Source organism: Macrotis lagotis, chromosome 5 (assembly GCF_037893015.1).
Source record: "Macrotis lagotis isolate mMagLag1 chromosome 5, bilby.v1.9.chrom.fasta, whole genome shotgun sequence".
NCBI classification, from domain to species: Eukaryota; Metazoa; Chordata; class Mammalia; order Peramelemorphia; family Peramelidae; genus Macrotis; species Macrotis lagotis.
This window is the reverse complement of record NC_133662.1, coordinates 221,563,055-221,583,360: the sequence shown is the minus strand read 5'-3', so window position 1 is coordinate 221,583,360 and position 20,306 is coordinate 221,563,055. Positions and strand designations below refer to the sequence as shown.

Genomic DNA, 20,306 nt, shown 5'->3' with positions numbered 1-20,306 from the left:
CCAGAGTACCAAAACCTCATCTCTCCTGTTCTTTTGATGATGGAAACATCACAATTTCATGTAACGAGTCAGGAAATAATGACTTTCTAAGTTACCAATGGAAGTTTCGTGGAACATATTTGAATCATTCAGTATCAAAAATGCAGCTGAGGTGGAATCCTGAAGATTTACATCAAAACATCACTTGCATTACAATTAACCCTGTGTCTTCCAATGAATCTACACTCCTTCTAAAGTCCTGTGTTCCAGAAAGTGAGTATTCATATGAAGTTGACTATGGAGGTAGTGTAGTACTGTGGAAAGAGTGCAGGGATTGGAGTCATAGAACTTGATTCTATGACCCAGGTTCAAAGCCTGCTTGTGTGATCTTGAACAATCATCCTAATCTTTCTGGACTACAAAATCCTCATTTGAAAAAGGAATGAGTTGGATTAGACTGGAGTCAAGTCTATCAGTCTTAAACTGATGCATTTCGTATACAGAAACTTGCCCAGTTACAAATAGTTATGCTTATCTTTGATTAATGAGCAAAATGATCATAAGAGAGGCAGCAATAGGAAATATAAGGAACAATCTTCTAATAATAAGAGAGCACTACCTTGGGAGGTAGAGAATTCCTTAACTTGGAAAAGCCAAAAACAGCAACAATATTGCCTCCCCTTCCTTCCCTTTTTTGGGGGGTAGTTGGGGTTATGTGACTTGTCCAGGATCACATAGCTAGTAAATGTCTGAGGATACAATTGGATTCTGGTCCTTCTGATTCCAGGACCTATGCTTTATTCTCTGAATGACCTAATTGCTTTAGTAATATACTTTTATGGGGGGCAATTATAAGCAGAACCAGAACAGTATTACAATGACTGTAACAACAGAAACAAACAAAAAGTGATCCTGGAGGACCAATAATGAAACCAGTCGCCTGCCTCTTAAAGGCAAGGAGGTGGGGACTGCCAGGGCAGAATGTTGTACATATTGTACACTGATTCTATACCTATTAGAAACCATGTGCTTTGTTGTTGCTTAAAATGACTTTTCTTTGTTGCAAGGGAAGATTCACTTCTGGTGATTGGGAGCGGATGGGGAATGTATCTAGTAATGAACTTGATGCAAAAACAATGCATCAGTAAATTTTTAAAATTTTAGAATTTATAATTAAAAATTTTAATTTTTAATTCAAATTCAAAAATCTCAATTTAATTTTTTAACTTTAAAAGAATTTTAAATTATTGTCAAGTTTAAAAGCAATAAATGTCAAGTTCTTCTGTTTTTAGTAAACGAAATAGACAAAATAATGAGTTCCCTAAAGGTTTCTTGTGAGGGAAATAGAATTTGAGACTTTTTGGTTGGGCCATATGTTTAAAAACAGGTATAAAAATCAAGAAGTAAAGCCACCACCCCCCCTTTTTCTTCTCACACTTTCTTATTATAGCTAGTCTGGAAATGGAAATTCATTTGTTTGGGGAGGAAGAGGGAAATGAATGAATTTTGCAATCCGGGTGTGGTAGAACAAAAAGTTTTAGAGATAGGAATAATTATGCTGTTGGTGAGTCTTGTGGTCTTGGGGAAGTGGTGGTGGGGGTATAGTTGAAAATAAATGGAGATTCACAAATTTAGACATTTCTACCTCGAATATTCAAATGGACTATTTTTACCCCGACCTATAATAGAGCTTTCTTAGCCACACTGTACCTTGACCATAACCTAGTCATTCATTTTGGTCGTCTTTGAGAACAAAGGACCACAACCTTTTCAAGAGTTCCAGAAATCCATCATAGGGACAGCCTGAACTGCAACCCTATTCATAGAAACTCAGAATTGAATGGGATTTCCAAAGTCTCTCTCTCTCTCTCTCTCTCTCTCTCTCTCACACACACACACACACACACACACACACACACACACACACACACTTCAGAAGGACCAAGTGATCATTTAACATTGACTTAAACTTCCCAATGTTTAAGGAATTCATTGCCTCCTGAGGTTATTTGAAAGTTGTTTCTTATATTGGACAATTGTTGACTTTCTATAATTTTTCATCCTGGTTCCTAGTTCTTTCCTGTTTTAAAAAAAAAGCACAACTATCTATTTTTTCTGCCATGAGACATCCCTTCACTCTCTTGAAGACTACTATCATTTCTTCTCTTAAGTGTTATCTTCTCAGGCCTGAACATTGCCCATTCCAGCCAGCCATTCTCGGATGGCATGGACTCCAGTCTCCTTGTTAGACTTATAGCCCTCTTCTCTTTATATTCACAACAGCTTTTCAATACGCTTCCTCAAAATGGTGTCCAGAATTGAACACAGTATGTATACCACCCAAATGACCTGGTCAAGGCAGAATAAAATGGCACTAAACCCTGGAGGCTTTCTTCATAAGAATTGCTCTTTATTTATGCCTCCCTTGTCCTCTTTTTGAAGATCAGTGGATAACTTTACATTAATCCTGGTTAGATCCTTTGAAATCTGGAGTCTGTTATATATTGTGTTGTCTATTCTTTCTAGTTCTTTGTAATCTGCAAATATGTTAAAATTCCATCTGTCTTATTTCTATTCATTAACTTAAAAAATGTTGATTGGAATGGCCAATCAACTAGCATTTATTAATAGCCTACAGTGGAACCTTGGGTCACTCAACTAAAGATCTCACTCCAGGTTGATATTAACCCATTTGTTGGATATGAAATTGGAAGTCCTGGGTTTGAATTTCAGCTCTTGTATTTACTACCTGAATAATCTCAGGCATATGAGATTCAATGTTCTCTATTACAGTTGTCCTCTATCTCCCTGCTTCTAAGAGCTAGAAGCCAGATTTTATTATTGGTCCTCTGGCACTCAGAGTCTGTATTTCATTTAGTAATTTTATTTTTGTTTTCATTATTATAGTCACAGTGTTATTGAGCTGGTTCTGCTTCTGAAACTTCCTTTAACAACAAATTGTTGCTTTCCTTGGTCGTGTATGACTTCAAAGGATTCTTGAACAGGACAGACAAGCTTGGGACCTTCATGCCCTCTACAAGGCTCCTGAGTATGCAGCCCAATCTAGATGAAAATGTATTTGGGAAATAATAAATGAATGAATGAATAATAACTAAAAATACTAGAAAAAATAAATACTATCACATTTGAAAACTAAGTCAATGTGTAATTCATAGGGATTTCTATGTATGAATTAGTGACTCCTCTTTATGTTTGAGTTTGACTGGTTATTAGCTAAAAACATCTAGATTGATGAGATCTATGTTTTTGATGCCTTTTTTCACTATTCTTTGAGTCTACTTGCTCAGGAAGGAATGAAGCAAATATTTATTAAATGCTTACTAGGTGCCAAATACTATGCTGAACACTTTCCATATATTATCTCTTTTGATTCTCAAAACCAACCTGGAGGGTGAGAACTGTTGTTATCCTTATTTTACAGATGAGGAAACTCGGCAAATAGAGCTTAAGTGACTTGACCTAGGTCACACAACTAGTCTGTGTCCAAATTTGAATTCAAGTGTCCCTGACTCCAAATAGATCCAAGTACACTTAAGCACTTTATTCATACTTAGATGACAATTAAAAGGGTGTGATGTGCCTTCCCAAAATTTTACTGTGCAGCAGGTAGCCTAAGTATGGGGGAAAGCTGGGAATTTGGGATTTGGGACCTAGAATTGAATCCAAGCCTGGCTACTCACTCACTAGCTCTTTGGCTATAATTAATATAGCTCTTTGGCTATAGTTAATCTAAGTTTCTGTTTCCCCATCTGTGAATAATAGCAAAAATAAAAGAAGCTTCCTAGCTCTAATCTCTGATCATATAGATTTCTATGCTTCTATCTCCCACTGTTCATTGTTATTCATATTGAGCCCATGGTCCACTAAACTCCCTCGATTCTTTTCAGACAACATACTGGTTTGCCATACACAGTCCATCTTATGCTTGTGAAGGTGATTTAAAAAAAAAAGCTCTATGGAAGTCATTACCTTTATCCCAATTTAATATATTTGGAGCAATATTTGAGATAGGCAATATCAGAGATTCAGCTTTCATCTCCTCTGTCATAAATTATAAGTTGGAATTGCCATTCTTCACCCCTCACCAAGGTTTATGTTTAGCAATGAGTTTTGAAGAAGAGCATGACATCAGGGAGGTGATGCCATGACAGGCATATGAATTGGATTTGAGTGAGGGAGGCTGTGCTTAGTTACGGGCCTCACTGTCTCCTCCAGAGCCATCTAGATAAAGTGGTCAGATATGACTCTGGATGACTGGAGATGGCCCTGGATGTGAAGCAATCAGTGACTTGCTCAAGGTCACACAGCTGCTATGTATCAAGTGTCTGAGGTCAAATTTGAACTCAGGTCCCCTTGACTTGAGAGCTGATGCCCTACTTACTGCACCATCTAGTTGCCCCTTATCAATGAAAGCAAAGAAATCAATAGGGTAATAACTGAATGGGATTAAAAAGCAAGGCAAAGGAAAGCTTGTTTAAGAATGGGGAGCCCTTGGGCGACTAGGTGGTGCAGTGGATAAAGCACTGGCCCTGCAGTCAGGAGTACCTGAGTTCAAAAAATCCGGCCTCAGACACTTAATAATTACCTAGCTGTGTGGCCTTGGGCAAGCCACTTAACCCCATTGCCTTGCAAAAACCTGAAAAAAAAAAAGAATGAGGAGCCTTGATGAGATGAGAAAGAGACCCCAAAGAGGAAGAATTTAAGGATTTCTTCATTCCCCTAATGGGAATGGATTTTGGCTAAAACCCAACCATTTTTGTTGTACTCTAACATTTCCTAGGACAGCTAGGTAACACTGAGGCTAGAGTCATGGATCTGGAATCAGAAAGATCTGAGTTGAAATCTAACCTCAGATACTTAAAAGTTGTATGACTCTGGGCCAATCACTTAACCCTAGTTACCTCAGTTTGTAAAGTGAACTGGAGAAGAAAATGGCAAAGCACTCCAGTATCATTGCTAAGAAAATCCCAAGAGTCAGATATGATGAAAACAACTCAGTGATAAATTGAGGAGAAGGTTGGATTACCAGTCGTTAAGAATTTTACAAAAGGAATTTCTGTTCCTAGGTAGATTATACCAATTGGTGGTTGATGTCCCTTCTAGGTCAGAAATATTTTGGGATAATGTAACTTCTTCCAGCTATTCTACTTAGCTACCCTTTTGATGTGGGAGAGCAGGGCAATTGTCCTTTACTTTGACCTAAGTTTAAAAAATTCACTTGACCTATGAAATGAGATTTATGGTATAAATTCATTTTCAATGCATATTTATAATATACAGAAATCACTTTATATTTATTTGATTTTCTTTTTTAGCAGCGGATCATGGAAGGTATAGGTATCCACTACTACTTGGAGCAATCGGAGTTGTGATAATCGTTGCAGTCATATTCTTAAGTAGGTATAACTTTTTAACCAAATTCTCTTTAGGAATTTTTCAGTTTGTAGAAGGAATGGTTCAGCAATATAAGCCATTGGTTTGAAATGATAGGAATTTGAAGGATATGTGAAAACTGGTTCCTATTATTAAAGTTTTTCAATACTTGCCTGAAACTTGGGGCTGCTAGACATTCCAGTTTTTCCCATGGTGATGAAGAATTATGACTAATAATAATGACAGTATTAGTAACTAACACATATATGTTAGTGTTTATGGGTCTTTAATGTTTGCCAGAGAATCTTTATATATGTTATCTTTGGCCTCAGAGAATTTTGGTACAGGGACATGTCCAGTTTTACCCCAGATTCCTTTATCCAGACTGATACTTCTAGAAGTATACCAAATAGCCTGGGATGAGGGTAGACAACTTTTATTGATCTGCCCCCAAAGTGCTGTTTCCAGAAGTAGAATTGAATCACCTTAAGACCCTGGAACAGATCCAGCCTCTTTAGGATTCTCCAAACAAAGTACAATGTGGACCCAGCACCGTTATGAAAACTCTTAATGATCTTAGACCCAATTTAGTCATTGCCTCAGTGGATATTTGCCTGATTGCTTTCCACATTGGATATGCACCTAAGATTATAAAGCTTTTCATTGGAGATGGTCACCAACCAGGGAAAGAGGTTTGCATTTGCAATTATAAAGGAACTGAGAAATCTGTGTGATGTTGAACAAATCACTTGACCACAATTCTTCATCTGTTAGATGAAGGGGTTGGTTTGGGTGGGCTCAGTGAACCTCTAAAATCCCTTTCAGCTCTAAATCTGTGACTTTATGATATATTTCAACTTTTTAAATTAGTGAAACCAGTTTCTTGGCTGTTCTAAGATATTCATACATCCGTATTTTAGCTCTAGAAAATTTCTCTCGCTACCTCCCCAGTCTGGAATAATCAACTGGTTTAGTCAGTTGATTTCCTTTAAGTCTCTCTTAATTCTAGCACCTTTTGTCTGTTAATCATTTCTTATTAGACATATATATGTGTGTATTTATATGTGTATATGAGAGTTTGCTTGAAATATGTTTGTTTGCATGTTGCCTCCTCCATTTGATCATAACCTTCTTGACTGCCTTTTCCTTCTTTTTGTGTGTGCACAATGCCCGTCATATATACATTAAGAACTCTCTGACTTGGAGGTCTCATAAGTTCTTCATATTGCATACCCTCATCTCTCTACCACATTATTTCCTGTCCTCCCTCCTGCCTCTACCCACAACCCGTGTTATAGCTCAGCTCAACCTCAACTGAGTCATCAGGAAGAGGGTGTGAGTTGGAGGAAACAGCATTCCCAAAAGACCTTATCACAGATTAGAAAGGCACTGAGGAAGCTAGCCTAAAGTAAGTATATCACATTATATCATTTTTAGCTCTGCTGTTAGAAGTTATATTTATTGCAATGAATTCACCTTTTTTTCTTTGGTTTCAATTCACAAAACTTGAGTTGACGTGGCACCATTTGTAAATGCAGCTGTAGATTGGATATCCAGTAGACACTTAGGTGGCTATAATCTATAATCATTTATGAATCACCTACTGTGAGCCAGAAAGCACATTGGGTACTGAAGAATAAGAGAGCACAAAAAAGTCCCAGTTCAAAGTTGAATGAAGGAGAAGATATGCAAACCATTGTGTTTGTATGATTTAGTGACTTATCCGGGGTCATATAGCTAGTAAATGAGGATGGATTAGAACTCAGGACTTCCTGACTCTAGGAACAAGATAGAGATAGGACGAGTTGGTGATATTTTCAGAGGGAAGGTGCTAAGGCTAAGTGCCATACCATTTTTTAAATCGACTGAGACCAACTCAAGTGGTGCAGAGGATATAAAAAGCTGGTTTTGAAATCAGGAAGACCTGAATTCAAATCTGCTCTTCCTCACTTGACAGGTTATTTAACCATTGTTCTATCTGTCTATCTACCTAATTTTCTTTGCCTTATCCCCTCTTCTGGGACCAGTTGCTGGGTTCTTAGTTGTAAGTGGAGCTCAGCTTCCCCCTCGGGTGAGACAGATTCAGTCTTGGTATAGCAACAAAAACCCTTGCATCTACTCAAAGAATAGATTTGTTAGGTAAGGCATGGGATGACACAGACAGTTGAAATGAGAAGAGAACGGGGTGAAAAAGGAATGCCAGAGAAGTTCCACTCTGACCGTCTGCTTCTCTGTCGTTTATGTTTTTCCTGGAAGGTGCCTGCCCTTCATCATCAGGAGACACCATTAGAAGAACACACATTCTGAAAGGTCCTCTCCCCTGCTTTCACAGCTTCTCAGATCCTGCTCATCTTTTTGATGCCCTCATGATCTAGGACATTCTCTGGCTGCACCAGCACTTTCCGACATTCAGATCACGGTTCCTCCTCCTCTTACATCCCACAATCTATTCTCCTATGCTGCCCCCAGGTGACCACTTGCTTTACTGCAAGCAGCTCTTGGCTGCATCCCTAGGCTTCCACATGAAGGGCTAAGGCATTGCCCCTGAGCAGCTCCCGAGCCATCCACCCCTCATCCTGTGGAGTTCTTGTCAGTCTCTGAATCCGCACAGAGAGAAGTGAAATCACTCGAGATATAAGAAAGTAAGACTACACAGATTCAGAGCTGGAAGGGACTTGGATGGCTATTGCGTCTAATTCTCCCATTTTAGTGATAAGAAGACTGACGTTAGTAGAAGTTTGCTTCCCCAAGATCACAGAGCTAGTGAGTAGCTGAAGCAGGGTTGGAAACCAGGGCTTCCTGACTTCCAACCCAGCACAAAGGCTGTTTAACTCTATTCTACCAAATCATATGATTTCACCATAATTGTTCAGTAAAATAACAATTTATTTTTGCGAATTACTATTTAAATGACAACAACATTATAATAACAAACCATACTGAAGCCAGACCCTCACCATGGCTAATCACCAGGCATAATAGTGATCCATTAAAAAAAAAGCACAGCAGGAAAGCAACTTGTCTGAGTATCGTTTTTAGCTTAATCTCAATGTGAAAGATGATAATGAGATTATTGTTATTATTACAGCAAAAATAATAGTCATTGACTCTGGCCTTTGAGATAGAAGGTCTTGAATTCAAATCGTGTATCTGACACATGTTGACTTTATGACTCTGGGCAAGTCACTTTATCTCTTGCTTATCAAAGACTCTTGAGCTGCCAATTATCTATTGATTTTTTTACCAGCAGAGAAAGCTCCACACCAGAAAGAAAAGGCGATAAAAGGCAATAATTAAATGTCTGCTGTGTGCTAAGTGGGGTAAATGAGTAAGCATTTATATGGCACCTATAATTTTAGGCACTATACTAGGTACTTTATAAATATTATCTTACTTGATCCTCACAATAAGCCTGCAAAAATAGGTTATTCTCCTCAGATGCTTACTAGGGTCTGAGGCTGGAATTGAACTCAGGTCTTTCTGACTCTTGACCCAGCCCTCTATCCATTGAGTACTGCTTTGGTACTTTGCAATGATTATCTCATTTGATTTCTTTGATTGTAAGGTTGTAGTACAAATGAAATCATAGAGACTAACAGATATAGTAATAATTATAGTGGCATAGACCTTTCTTAGTCTAGTGGTAAGAACACTGGATTTGGAGGCCCAGGAGAACTGTCTTCAGATCCTCCCTCTGATATGCACTAGCTGGATAACCATGGTCAAATTGATCTTAATGACCCCCAATTTCTTAATTACTTTTTTTTTTTGTTAAACAAGGCAATGGGGTTAAATGACTTGCCCAAGGTCACATAGCTAGGCAATTATTATGTTCCTGAAACTGGATTTGAATTCAAGTCCTCCTGACTTCAGGGCCAGTGCTGTATCCACTGTACCACCTAGCTGCCCCCCTCAATTTCTTTATCTATAAAATGTATATAACCACTGAATTACTTACCCCATAGGATTGTTGTAAGAGTCAGGTGAGAAAATGTCTATATGTTAATTTTCAAACCTTGAAGCACCATTATTTTATTAGTAGCACTCCAATTTTTCTCATTTTAGAGATAAAGAAATCAAGACCCAGAGGAGTCAAATGAGTCCCATATGTAGTAAGCAGGAGGACTAGGATTCAAGCCCAGGTTTTTGAATGCCAGATCTGGTCCTCTTTCCCTTCTACCATACACATTCTAGCAATTCCCACTGGTTTCAGTGCCTGTCCAGTGCTATGGGTAGATGAAGACAAATTGATATTAATTTAATTTGTGAATTAAAGACTGATGATTCTGTACTCTGGGATCCTAGAGATCTTCATCTCATTCTGTGATAGTTTCACAGATACCAGTCTGGACAATTATATAAAATTTTGTTGTTTGCCATATACTATTTGCATGACTCCCCTGTGAAGTAGGAAGCATAAGTACTATTACCTTATTTTAAAGATGTGGAAACTGAGGCTTAGGGGATGAAATAACTTGCTTCACATGGCTAGACAGTGAAATGGCACAGTGTGTGGAGTACTGGACTTGGAATCAGGAAGACCTGAGTTCAAATCTGTCCTCAGATACTTACTACTGTGTGACCCTAGGCAAATCACCGAATCAGCCCTTGCCTACTTCTTTTCCTTGTCTATAAAATGGAGATAGTAATGGCACCATCTCCCAGGGTTGTTGTGAAGATAAAATAAGCACTTTATTAAGCACTTTGTAAACCTTAAAAACCTATATAAATACCAGGTGACTACAGGGTGCAGCGGATAGAGCACTGGCCCTGGAGTCAGGAGGACCTGAGTTCAAATTCGGCCTCAAACACTTAATAATTACCTACTTGTGTGGCCTTGGGCAAGCCACTTAACCCCATTGCCTTGTAAAAACCTACAAGAAAAAAAAAAGATAACGACACTCTCTTCTTGGGCAGCTAGGTGGTGCAGTGGATAGAGCACTGGCCCTGGAGTCAGGAGGACCTGAGTTCAAATGTGTCCTGAGCCACTTCATAATTACCTAGCTCTGTGACCTTGGGCAAGTCACTTAACCACATTGCCTTGCCAAAAAAACCCTATATAAATATTAGCAATTATTATTATTATTATTATAGTGATAATAAAATTATCGAACCAAGTCCCCAGATCTGGCCATCTGATACCTAGGTCTCATGTACTTTTGGCTCTATACAATAAATCGTAATCAAATCCTTCTAGATTTCTAGTCACCCATTAAAGAGCATAGTAGAAATAGTCAGGAATTTGAAGGAAGGAAAATTTATGCATGGTACATGTATAGCATCTTCCTCCTTTCCTTACAAAGATTCATTTGCTAAATCCTTATAGAGACGCTGTCATCTGTTCTTTTTCATCTAGAAGCCTATTGGCTAGGAAGAAATACTGTTTTAAATAAATGTATTTATTTGAGCAAAATTCCATTATAACAAACTGGGGACTCCCCTTTTAAAATCTCTGGATTCTTTCATGGATCTGCTAAGGTACCCCCTATTCTGTGGAACCTTTCCTCTTCTTTCCTCTCCCTCCTGATATTAACTTTGCATTTTATTCATATTTGTGTCTCTCTCCACTCTAAGCTTCTTTGTCTTTGTATCCCTAGATCCTTGCACAGTGCCTAGGACAATGGAAACACCTTATAGTGTTTGTTTAATTCAATTGCATCTATTTAAAAAGGATAAAAAGACAATTACTTTATAACACAGATTGAGGACTGGTGGCTTATAGAGTAAAATCCAAACCCTCTTTGAGCACTCAAAGCTTCCCTCATTCTGGAAACTAGCAAATGCCCATGGCAGGTGTTGAATAAGTGTAACTTAAGTTAATTAAACTGAATTTTGAAATTTATTCTTGTGGACTTGTATTTTGTAGAATATGTGAAGAAAAAAAGAAGCCTGAGCATCTCAAATTGAAGTAATGGAAACATAATTGGAATATTGTTGCATTCTTTTGTGTGTTTTCTTCAAGAAAGGTATTACTGCCAAAACAATGACTTTTCCTGAAATATAGCTTCTTAAAAAGATAGGGAAAGATTTGGAATCAGACTATCCATATATATTGAGCACACTAAAATTACCTACCTCTCAGAATTGAAGCCTTCTTAGCTGTTTTCATCTGTGGACTATCTAGAAGAACCAATCACTACCATCACCAACCTGGAACAAGAAGTGAGCCACAGCCAAGACCAGGGAAAGCCAGTAGCAAATTACCTGCCATAAGAACAGATTTTTTTTATTATGTGTGCATTCAAGCTGGGGTCTTTGAACAAAAGGGACATCGATTTCCCCTCCTGTTTTTGGAAGATCCTTTAAGAAAAGTTGCAGGAAGGGGTATTTATTGTTTTTATTCTATCAATACTGGGAACACTTTGTGTTACTATTTACGCTCTATATATGACATATATATATATATGTATGTATACATATATATATATATATATATATATATATGTATGTATATATATATACTGTTGTTAGCAACTAGCCTGGTAGGGATTGAAACTACAGTTCAAGGGAGGAGGTTCTTAGACTTACAACTGTGACGGTGCTCTATTGTTCATTTGTGAATATGTGTATATTTGTATGTATATATTTTATATATATATATATACATAAAATATATTGTTTTTATTTGTGTAAATGTATATGTGTATAGTTCATATAGATGTATATATATGTATATGGTGGCGTACCTAATTTAATTTTTTTCTTAATGCATTCTTTATCAAATGAGTAAGTTTTTAAAAACATATTTCTGGTCAAAAATCTACATTCTCAGTCTTTAATTGGGATTTTAAATTGAAATGACATCCCCGTATGTGACTCTTTCTAAGAAACCAGGAAACTTGTCTCTATAAGAGTCTCAAATAAATTTTTTCACTTGTGACATCTTGAAAAGGGAGAAATTCTATGTTTTATTTTAAGTCATTAGCATATTTGATAAAGCATAAATATCTCAAGTCAGGAGGAGATACTAATCCTGCTGCTAATTGGATCCCTATCAGTTCTGACATGCTTTGAGGAAGGGACCTTTATGAACAAATGAAACTTGACTGTACAGAGGAAAAGGTGTAACTTGATTAATTGCCCACCAAAAATTTATGATTCTTTTTGTTTTTTCTATAAATACATCTTCCTCATTTCTCTCTGGAAAGTTATTATTTTTTTAGGATTTTTTTTGCAAGGCACTGGGGTTAAGTGGCTTGCCCAAGGCCACACAGCTAGGTAATGATTAAGTGTCTGAGGCCTGATTTGAACTCAGGTATTCCTGACTACAGGGTCAGTGCTCTATCCACTGCACCACCTAGCCACCCTGGAAGTTATTTTTTAAAGGACTACCCCCATAGGTATTCTGTAAATATTAGAGAACAAATTTCATGCCTACTCAACATTTCTGTTTTCTTATTTTAAACCTAACTATGTAGTTTCACATCTTCTGCTGTTGAGTCAAGTGGTAGCTGAATGAATCGAGCCCTGGGCCTAGAGGTAAAAGACCTGAATTCAAACCTAGTCTCAGCCCTGGGCAGGGCACAACCTCTGATTGCCTGACAAAAAGATCCAATGGAAAACTATGACAGTATTCTTTTTAAAACAAAATTGAATATTTTTTTTACCCAATTATGTTTATGCATAAAAATAATTTTCCCCTCTCCATTTTTCCTCATTGAGATGAGAAGCAGTTTAATATAGGTTATATATGGGCAGTCATGCAAAACATGTTTCCATATTAGTCATGTTGAGAAAGAAAAATAGGCCAAAAATAAAACTCTCAAGAAAAAAAATTGTACTTCGATCTGTATTCAGTTACTATCTGTTCTTTCTCTGGGGATGGGATAGCATTTTACATTATAAATCCTTCAGAATTTCTTGGATCATTATATTGCTAAGGATCAGTTGTGTTATTCACAACCAATCATCTTGGAGTATTGCTGTTACAACATTCTCCTCATTCTACTTATTTCACTTTGCATCAGTTTATGTAAGTCTTTTCAGGTTTTTCTGAGAGCATCCTGCTCCTAATTTCTTATAGCAGAATAGCATTCCATCATAGTCATGTAGTATAATTTATTTAGCCATTCCCCAATTGGTGGTATGCCATTACCTTTGTTGAGAAAATCTCATGGACAGTTAAAACAATGGGGTCACAAATAGTTGGACCTGATTGAATGACTAAATGATAAGTAGTTTATTTTGTAATTTTTAAGTAAGTTCCATTGGTATGATTATGCAAACTGCATTGGTTGATTACTTGATTATGTAATAGTATTTGTATGTAATTGTGATTTTTGTTTGTATGTGTGGGATGATGTATATATAATCAAACCACAACTATTTGAAAACTTGAATGTATAGAGGAAAAACAAATAAAAGGAAATTGTCCCATCTTGATCACAAGAAAACTGTTCTTTATCAGTACATGATAGTAAGCTGTTAGAATTTTTAGGGTGAACATATATATACCTGTAAAACTGGCAAATAAATCAGATTAGAATTTTATTGTTTTATAAAATTTGAAAATAAAAAAATGAAAATTTAATTGGGAAAAATATTAGAAAAAAATTTTTTTAGTTCTGCATACCTTTTTCTCTGGAGAGCTGATGGTTAAAGCATTTACCAATATACTTTTGATATTCTCATTGAGCAAGGTACTTGGAAGAGTCTCTTGTGATATATTTGTGGACCATATGGAGAGGTATGGATTTGGATTTTAATAAACTGATGGATATCAGTAAGTATTTTATATATAGCTCAACAAAATAATTTCAAAGCAATTCTATCATTGCTGAAATCAGGCTGATGAGGGGAGAGTATTCCTAGGCATATATGGAGAATATCCGGTATGCCAGCCAAGCTGGAAGGCCAAGTCATGACTAATAATGTTCCAGGCCCCTGAGGTCATGCCCTCATTTTTTGTTAGACATTATTTGATTCTTTTAGATCAGCCCACCCCCTAACTCTACTCTGCTTCCTTACCTCTCCTAAGTAAATGCATGATTTATACAATTATCTCTTCCACACTGATTTTCCCCATCATGGTTTTGATATATCACCAGTCAGCACAAAAAATTAAATTCGAATTTTTGGAAAGTTTTGTGGAAGCTGCAGACCATCAGAAGGCCATCAGATGATACAGAAAAGTTTAGGAACTCAGAAATTAATTAAATATATGTATAATATTGTATCATAAGAGCCCAAATTTTAAAATAAAGTATAGTAAATAGCCCATTAAGAAAAAAAAATTCAGACTTATTCTCTGGTACGAAGAGAGCCAAAAAAATTTACCTTCATGACATGAAAGTGATAACATATATTGAAATTAAAGACTCGTTAAAGAAAACCACCACCTCCTCTTTGATTCACAGTCACCCATCTATGGTCTTCCTCTTAATTGTTCTTCCTCATGGTACTTTGTACCTATGTTTTATATTAAAGCTAATTATGGACTGCACTGTGAACTTCTTGAGTACAAGGATCAATCTGAATTTCTCTTTGCATTTTTGTCCCATGTGTCTGGCACAAATTTAATAAATCTTTACAAGAGCAGCAACAAACATGTACAGCGAGTGCCAGACACTGGGATACAAATCTTTAAAAAATGACAGTCTACTTTCAAGAAGCTTATGTTTTCTTTGAGAAAGGCTCTTTGGTTCATTGTTAACTTCTAATGGCTTAAAAGGGCTGTAAATAACAATTCCTTTCTGTTCTATCCCGAAACTCTTAAGGGTTTTCTTCTTCCAGACAGATATCTTTATGATGGGAAATTGGGCCATTATCTGTGTCTCAGTTCTTACCTAGCCTTAATGTATTGCGTGGGCAAGGCCTTAGACAAACTAAGACCTGGGGAAGACTTTAATTTAGAAAGGTCAATGTTACCCATTTATCCTGGGCCATTGCCAAGTAGCTTTAACCCATTCCTTGCCACTAGACTACAGATGACTGGAGGAGAAAGTGAGACTAATGACAGCTCTGCCTTCCTTAAATCCAATTTACTTGAAAATCAAGTCCTCACTCATATTATTATTGGTTCTCTTTGAGAAGAACATTCTCCAAGAGAGATGAAAGAATATATTTTAAGCCTCAGAGTTTCTCCAAAGTCATAGCACACAAGTATGTCACAAGTTTTGCAAGGTATGTGTCAAAATTTTGGATGTCTTATTTCAAATAAAGTAAACTTTATAAATAATTTTTAACATAATTGTTTTGCCTAAGTATGTAATATAAGTATAGCATTTGCAAAATAAATAAAACTTACCCATTACATATATGTACTAACCTTAAAACCCACCAGACTTAAAACTAACAAACAACTCAACTGCTCTCATTTAAGGAAAATGCCCATGTGTGGGTCTCCTCTACCATAGTTTTGCTCACTTAAACTTGTATCTGGTGCACAATAAGCCCTTAATAAATGTTTGTTGATTCTTCATGGTGAAGGCTACTGTGTCATGCTTAAAGAATGTTTGAGAATCATTGCTGTACCCAGACAAGAAAAGGCATAAGGGTGAAGAACACTGTATTTTTGGTCCCAGTTCTGCTACTTAATGTTAGACTTTGGGTGAATCACCTAATATCCTTAGGTCTCATCTGTAACATGAGGGAGTCAGATTAGATGACCTCTAAGGGTCTTTCCAGTTTTAAATCTATGATTCTATTAAAGATTTTATTTGAGTTTCACAATCCCCCCCCCCCTAATTTTACATCCCTCCCCACCCCACCCCCACAGAAAGCAATCTGTCATCTTTACTTTGTTTCCATGTTGTACAAAATCTATGATTCTAAGTCTGTTGCAAGGTAGAAAGCTATAGGAACAAAAAAATATTCTTGCAAAACTGTTCTAGCAACATTTGATAGAGTTAAAGCTCAGGGGATCATGGAAGAGACTCTAGAAGAGGTGACTCCTATGTTATTTTATCTATCCCAGGCATCTAATAATAATATAAGTATAAAATGTGTTAATATATAATATTTTGCCCATCCCAGGTATCCAATAATAATATTATATAATGTGTTAATATATAATATTATAATAATTCCAAAAGACCAATGACAAAGCATGTCACACCCTCCCCCAACAGAGATGATAGATTCAGTTTGTATAATTAGACTTTTTTGGGAAGGGGTCCAATGTTGTTTTTGTTTTACTGCATATTTCTAACAAGGATTTTATTCTTCCTTTTTCAATGGTGAAGAGATGTGGGAGAGAGAGAGAATATTTTTAATGCAAAGAAGTCAAAGCATTCCCCACTATTCTTGGTTCCCTGGGCCAAGGGTTTGACAACTAGAATAAGGTCTACCACCTTCCTGTCTTTCAGTAGATCTTCTGTAGAAGTGAGGCTGTGATAGTTTGGGATGTGATGGTGTATCTAAAGCAGCCCTTTCCCTCTATGGTGCACTTACTGTCGATGATTGCAATGGGAGTTATTTGTTTACCTTAGGTGAGGCTGAGGCACATCTAGTACTCAGGTGCTGAATTCTCCTGTACAGTTTTACTAGCCATCAATGGGCTGTTCATCATTGCTCACTTAACTCCAGGTTTCCTACCTAGCAGGGCAGTGGACTCTGAATTCTCCCCTCCTATTTCAGAGTATCTACACTGGCAGTATTTGCTCAAGTTATAATTGTTAGCCTCCAGCTCAAATTTCACCCATTGGTGATCCCACATTATGGAAAAGAGGCTGCAGTCCGAAGCCATTCCAGTGGGACTCCATGTAGAAGGCAGGATTTGCTCTGCTCTGGAGTAGCTTGGCCATAGGATGTGGCAGGCCAGGGGCAAGTCTGCATAAATCCCGTCTGTTTCCTTTAGGAGCAGAACAGAAATCTGTAGGCAATATTTGCACATGTGACCAATGCCTTTAATATTGTCTGAAATAAGGATTTGTGGAAAATTATGTCAAAATGTGGCTGGGGGTGGTGGTTAGGTGGTTCAGTGGTTAGAGCACTGGCCCTGGAGTCAGGAGGACCTGAGTTCAAATTATTAAGACATTTAATAATTACCTAGCTGTGTGGCCTTGGGCAAGCCACTTAACCCCATTGCCTTGCAAAAAATAAAATAAAAGCAAAATTTGTTTACCCAGAGAATTTCATCAGTGTTGTGTGTCACTTTCATGATGGCGTGTTTGCTCGAGTTCTGGATAGTGGATAGTCCTCTCCCAGTCACCAATGGTGTGAGTCAAGGTTGTGTTCTTGCTCCCATGCTTTTTATTTTTTATTTTTTGCAAGGCAAATGGGGTTAAGTGGCTTGCCCAAGGCCACACAGCTAGGTAATTATTAAGTGTCTGAGACCAGATTTGAACCCAGGTACTCCTGACTCCAGGGACAGTGCTTTATCCACTGCGCCACCTAGCCACCCCTGCTCCGATGCTTTTTAAAACACGATGTTTTCATCCATGTTGTCAAATGTCTTCACTGAGGATGAACACGGCTTCAAGGTCAGCTCCTGCACTTGATGATAATGCTTCAATTTGAAAAAGTTACAAGCCAAGACTAAAGTGGAGGGAGTATTGGTGCATGATTTTTAGTTTGTGGATGTTGGGGCACTCTATACAGTCTCTAAAACAGATGCAGCAAAGTATTGATTCTCTGCTGCTTGTGCTAATTTTGACCTAACAATATCAAGAAAACATAGCTCCTCTATCAACCAGCACAACATTATTCATATGTGGAACCACTGGTTACAGCAAATGGAGAAGTTTTGAATGTTGTAGATAAGTTTACTTACCTTGACAGTATACTTTCCAGGAATGTACACGTTAATGATGAGGCTGACACATGCATTGCAAGAGCTACCTCTGAATTTGGGAGGCTCAGGGGAAAGAATGAGAGATAAGAGGCATTAGACTGACTACAAAACTGAAATTTGGTTCTGAAGAGCTGCTACATTGACCTCAATGGTTGAATACCTGTGAAACCTGGACAGTCTACCAGTGCCATGTCAGGAAATGGAATCACTTCCGTTTGAATTGTCTTGGGAAGATCCTAAAGATCATCTAGCAGGAGAAGATACCAAACACTGAAGTCTTTTCTCAAACTAAATTGCCAAATATTCGATCTCACAAAGAGCACAACTATGATGGGCTGGACACATTCAAATATCAAATGTACTCCTACCAAAAAGACATATTTTATAGTCTCAGGGCAAACACTCAGAGAGGGGTTGGAGAGGTGGGGAGGAGTGTCAGAAAAAGTTATACAAGAACACTCCTAAGGTCTCTTAAGAATTTTGGAATTGGGGCAGCTACTTGTCACAGTGGATAGAACAACCGATCCTGGAGTCAAGAGGTCCTGAGTTCAAATCCGACCTCAGACTCTTAAAACTTAACAGCTCTGTGACCTTGGGCAAGGCACTTAACTCCATTGCCTTGCAAAAACAAAACAAAAAATCCTTTGGAATTGGTTATGTGATGTAAAGGACACTGGCACAGTACTACCCAACATGTACCCATGTCGGGTATGTTGTAGTGCAATTGTAGTAGCTCAAATTTAGAAAATCTACCCCAAATGCTCATGTGACCTATTGTGCCCGACCTGTAGTAGAGCATTCCCAATTCCTACTGGTCTGATCCATCATAGTTGGACACACTGTAACTTGATTCTAACATAAGTCATTTTGGTTTTTCCCAAGAATGAAGGACAACAACCAAATCATAAAAATATCTCCAGCTCATTTTACAGATGAGAAAATAAAGGCAAATAGGGTTAAGTGACTTGTCCAGGGTCACAGAGCTGTCAAGTGCATGAGGCCAAATTTGAACTCAAGTTCTCCTCGTTTTAAACTCTATTAGGCCATTGACCAACTTTTGTCTTCTGTTTTTATTTATTCTTGATTGACTAATTGCTTCTATTTACCCTTTCTTTCAATAAATCTATATATATCAGGTTCTCCTTGGGAATTCTAGTTCTCTTCCCCCTCCCTCCTCCTATTTTCTTTCACGTTTATGTTCTTAATCTGCCTAGATTCAATAGACTTGGATAAATATGAAAGTCATTATCTAGTCCAAAAAAATAGATTCTGAAGTACCCTCCCTCCACACACCATTGTCTATGGACTTATTCTATATATATATATATATATATATATATATATATATATATATATATATATATAATAGGATTCAGAGTGGAAAGAAACCTTAAAACTTTACTCTGACCTCTTTCCCATGTGGGAAGGCACAAGGGAAGCAAAACCCAGGTTACTTAAGACCAGGTAGAGTTCTATGTTTTTTGAAAACAAGGTGTGGAGTTAAGTGACTTGCCCAAGGCCACACAGCTAGGTAATTATTACATGTCTGAGACTGGAATTAAACTCAGGGCCTCCTGACTCCAGGGCCGGTGCTCTATCCACTGCACCACCCAGCTGCCTCCCCAGAACTCTATCTTAGTCTCTCAAAACATTTGATTAATACCTTAGTAACTTTGGGGGAGGGGGGAATGAAGGAAAAATAAGAAAAAAATTATACAGTGTTTACAGTGTTAAGTCTGCTAGGTAAAATAAATTATTTAAAATTGATTATTGGGGCGGCTAGGTGACGCAATGGATAGAGAACTGGCCCTGGAGTCAGGAGGACCTGAGTTCAAATTATTAAGACATTTAATAATTACCTAGCTTTGTGGCCTTGGGCAAGCTACTTAACCCCATTTCCTTGCAAAATAATAAAAACAAAAACAAAATTTGGTTGCCTAGAGAATTTCATCAGTGTTGTGTGTCACTTTCATGATGGTGTGCTTGCCTGGGTTCTGGATAATGGATAGTCCTCTCCCAGTCACCAATGCTGTGAATCAAGGTTGTGTTCTTGCTCCCATGCTTTTTATTTTTTTTTTATAAAAATTGATCATTAATAGCAAATCATTTCTAGGCTTGGAGAGAGAGAGAGATGTTAAAACTGACAAATTCCCCCATGGCTTCTCACATATATCTAGCCCAAAATGATTTGAAGGAAACA

The 20,306-nt window shown here is 37.5% G+C and overlaps 1 protein-coding gene and 1 long non-coding RNA gene across 8 annotated transcripts in view; one reads left to right on the top strand and one right to left on the bottom strand.

Annotated features, from left to right (window-relative positions):
* CD58 (CD58 molecule) overlaps positions 1–15,795 on the top strand; it is a 75,634-nt gene extending 59,839 nt beyond the window's left edge. The window contains exons 4-6 of one of the 2 annotated variants that reach the window (XM_074188531.1): positions 5–252; positions 5,319–5,396; positions 11,240–15,795. In XM_074188531.1, the coding sequence (XP_074044632.1) occupies positions 5–252; positions 5,319–5,396; positions 11,240–11,280 (367 nt within the window). In that variant the 3' untranslated portion in view covers positions 11,281–15,795. Of the gene's footprint in view, positions 1–4; positions 253–5,315; positions 5,397–11,239 lie in introns of both variants that reach the window. The other variant, XM_074188530.1, reaches the window with a different exon arrangement.
* LOC141488453 (uncharacterized) overlaps positions 1–20,306 on the bottom strand; it is an 83,267-nt gene that overhangs the window by 48,316 nt on the left and 14,645 nt on the right. For 3 of the 6 annotated variants that reach the window (XR_012468684.1, XR_012468689.1, XR_012468685.1), the window contains 2 exons: positions 18,086–18,353; positions 3–11,577 (listed from right to left, as the gene is read on the bottom strand). This is a non-coding gene — a long non-coding RNA (uncharacterized LOC141488453). Of the gene's footprint in view, positions 1–2; positions 11,578–18,085; positions 18,354–20,306 lie in introns of those variants that run through there. The other 3 variants (XR_012468687.1, XR_012468686.1, XR_012468688.1) reach the window with 3 other exon arrangements.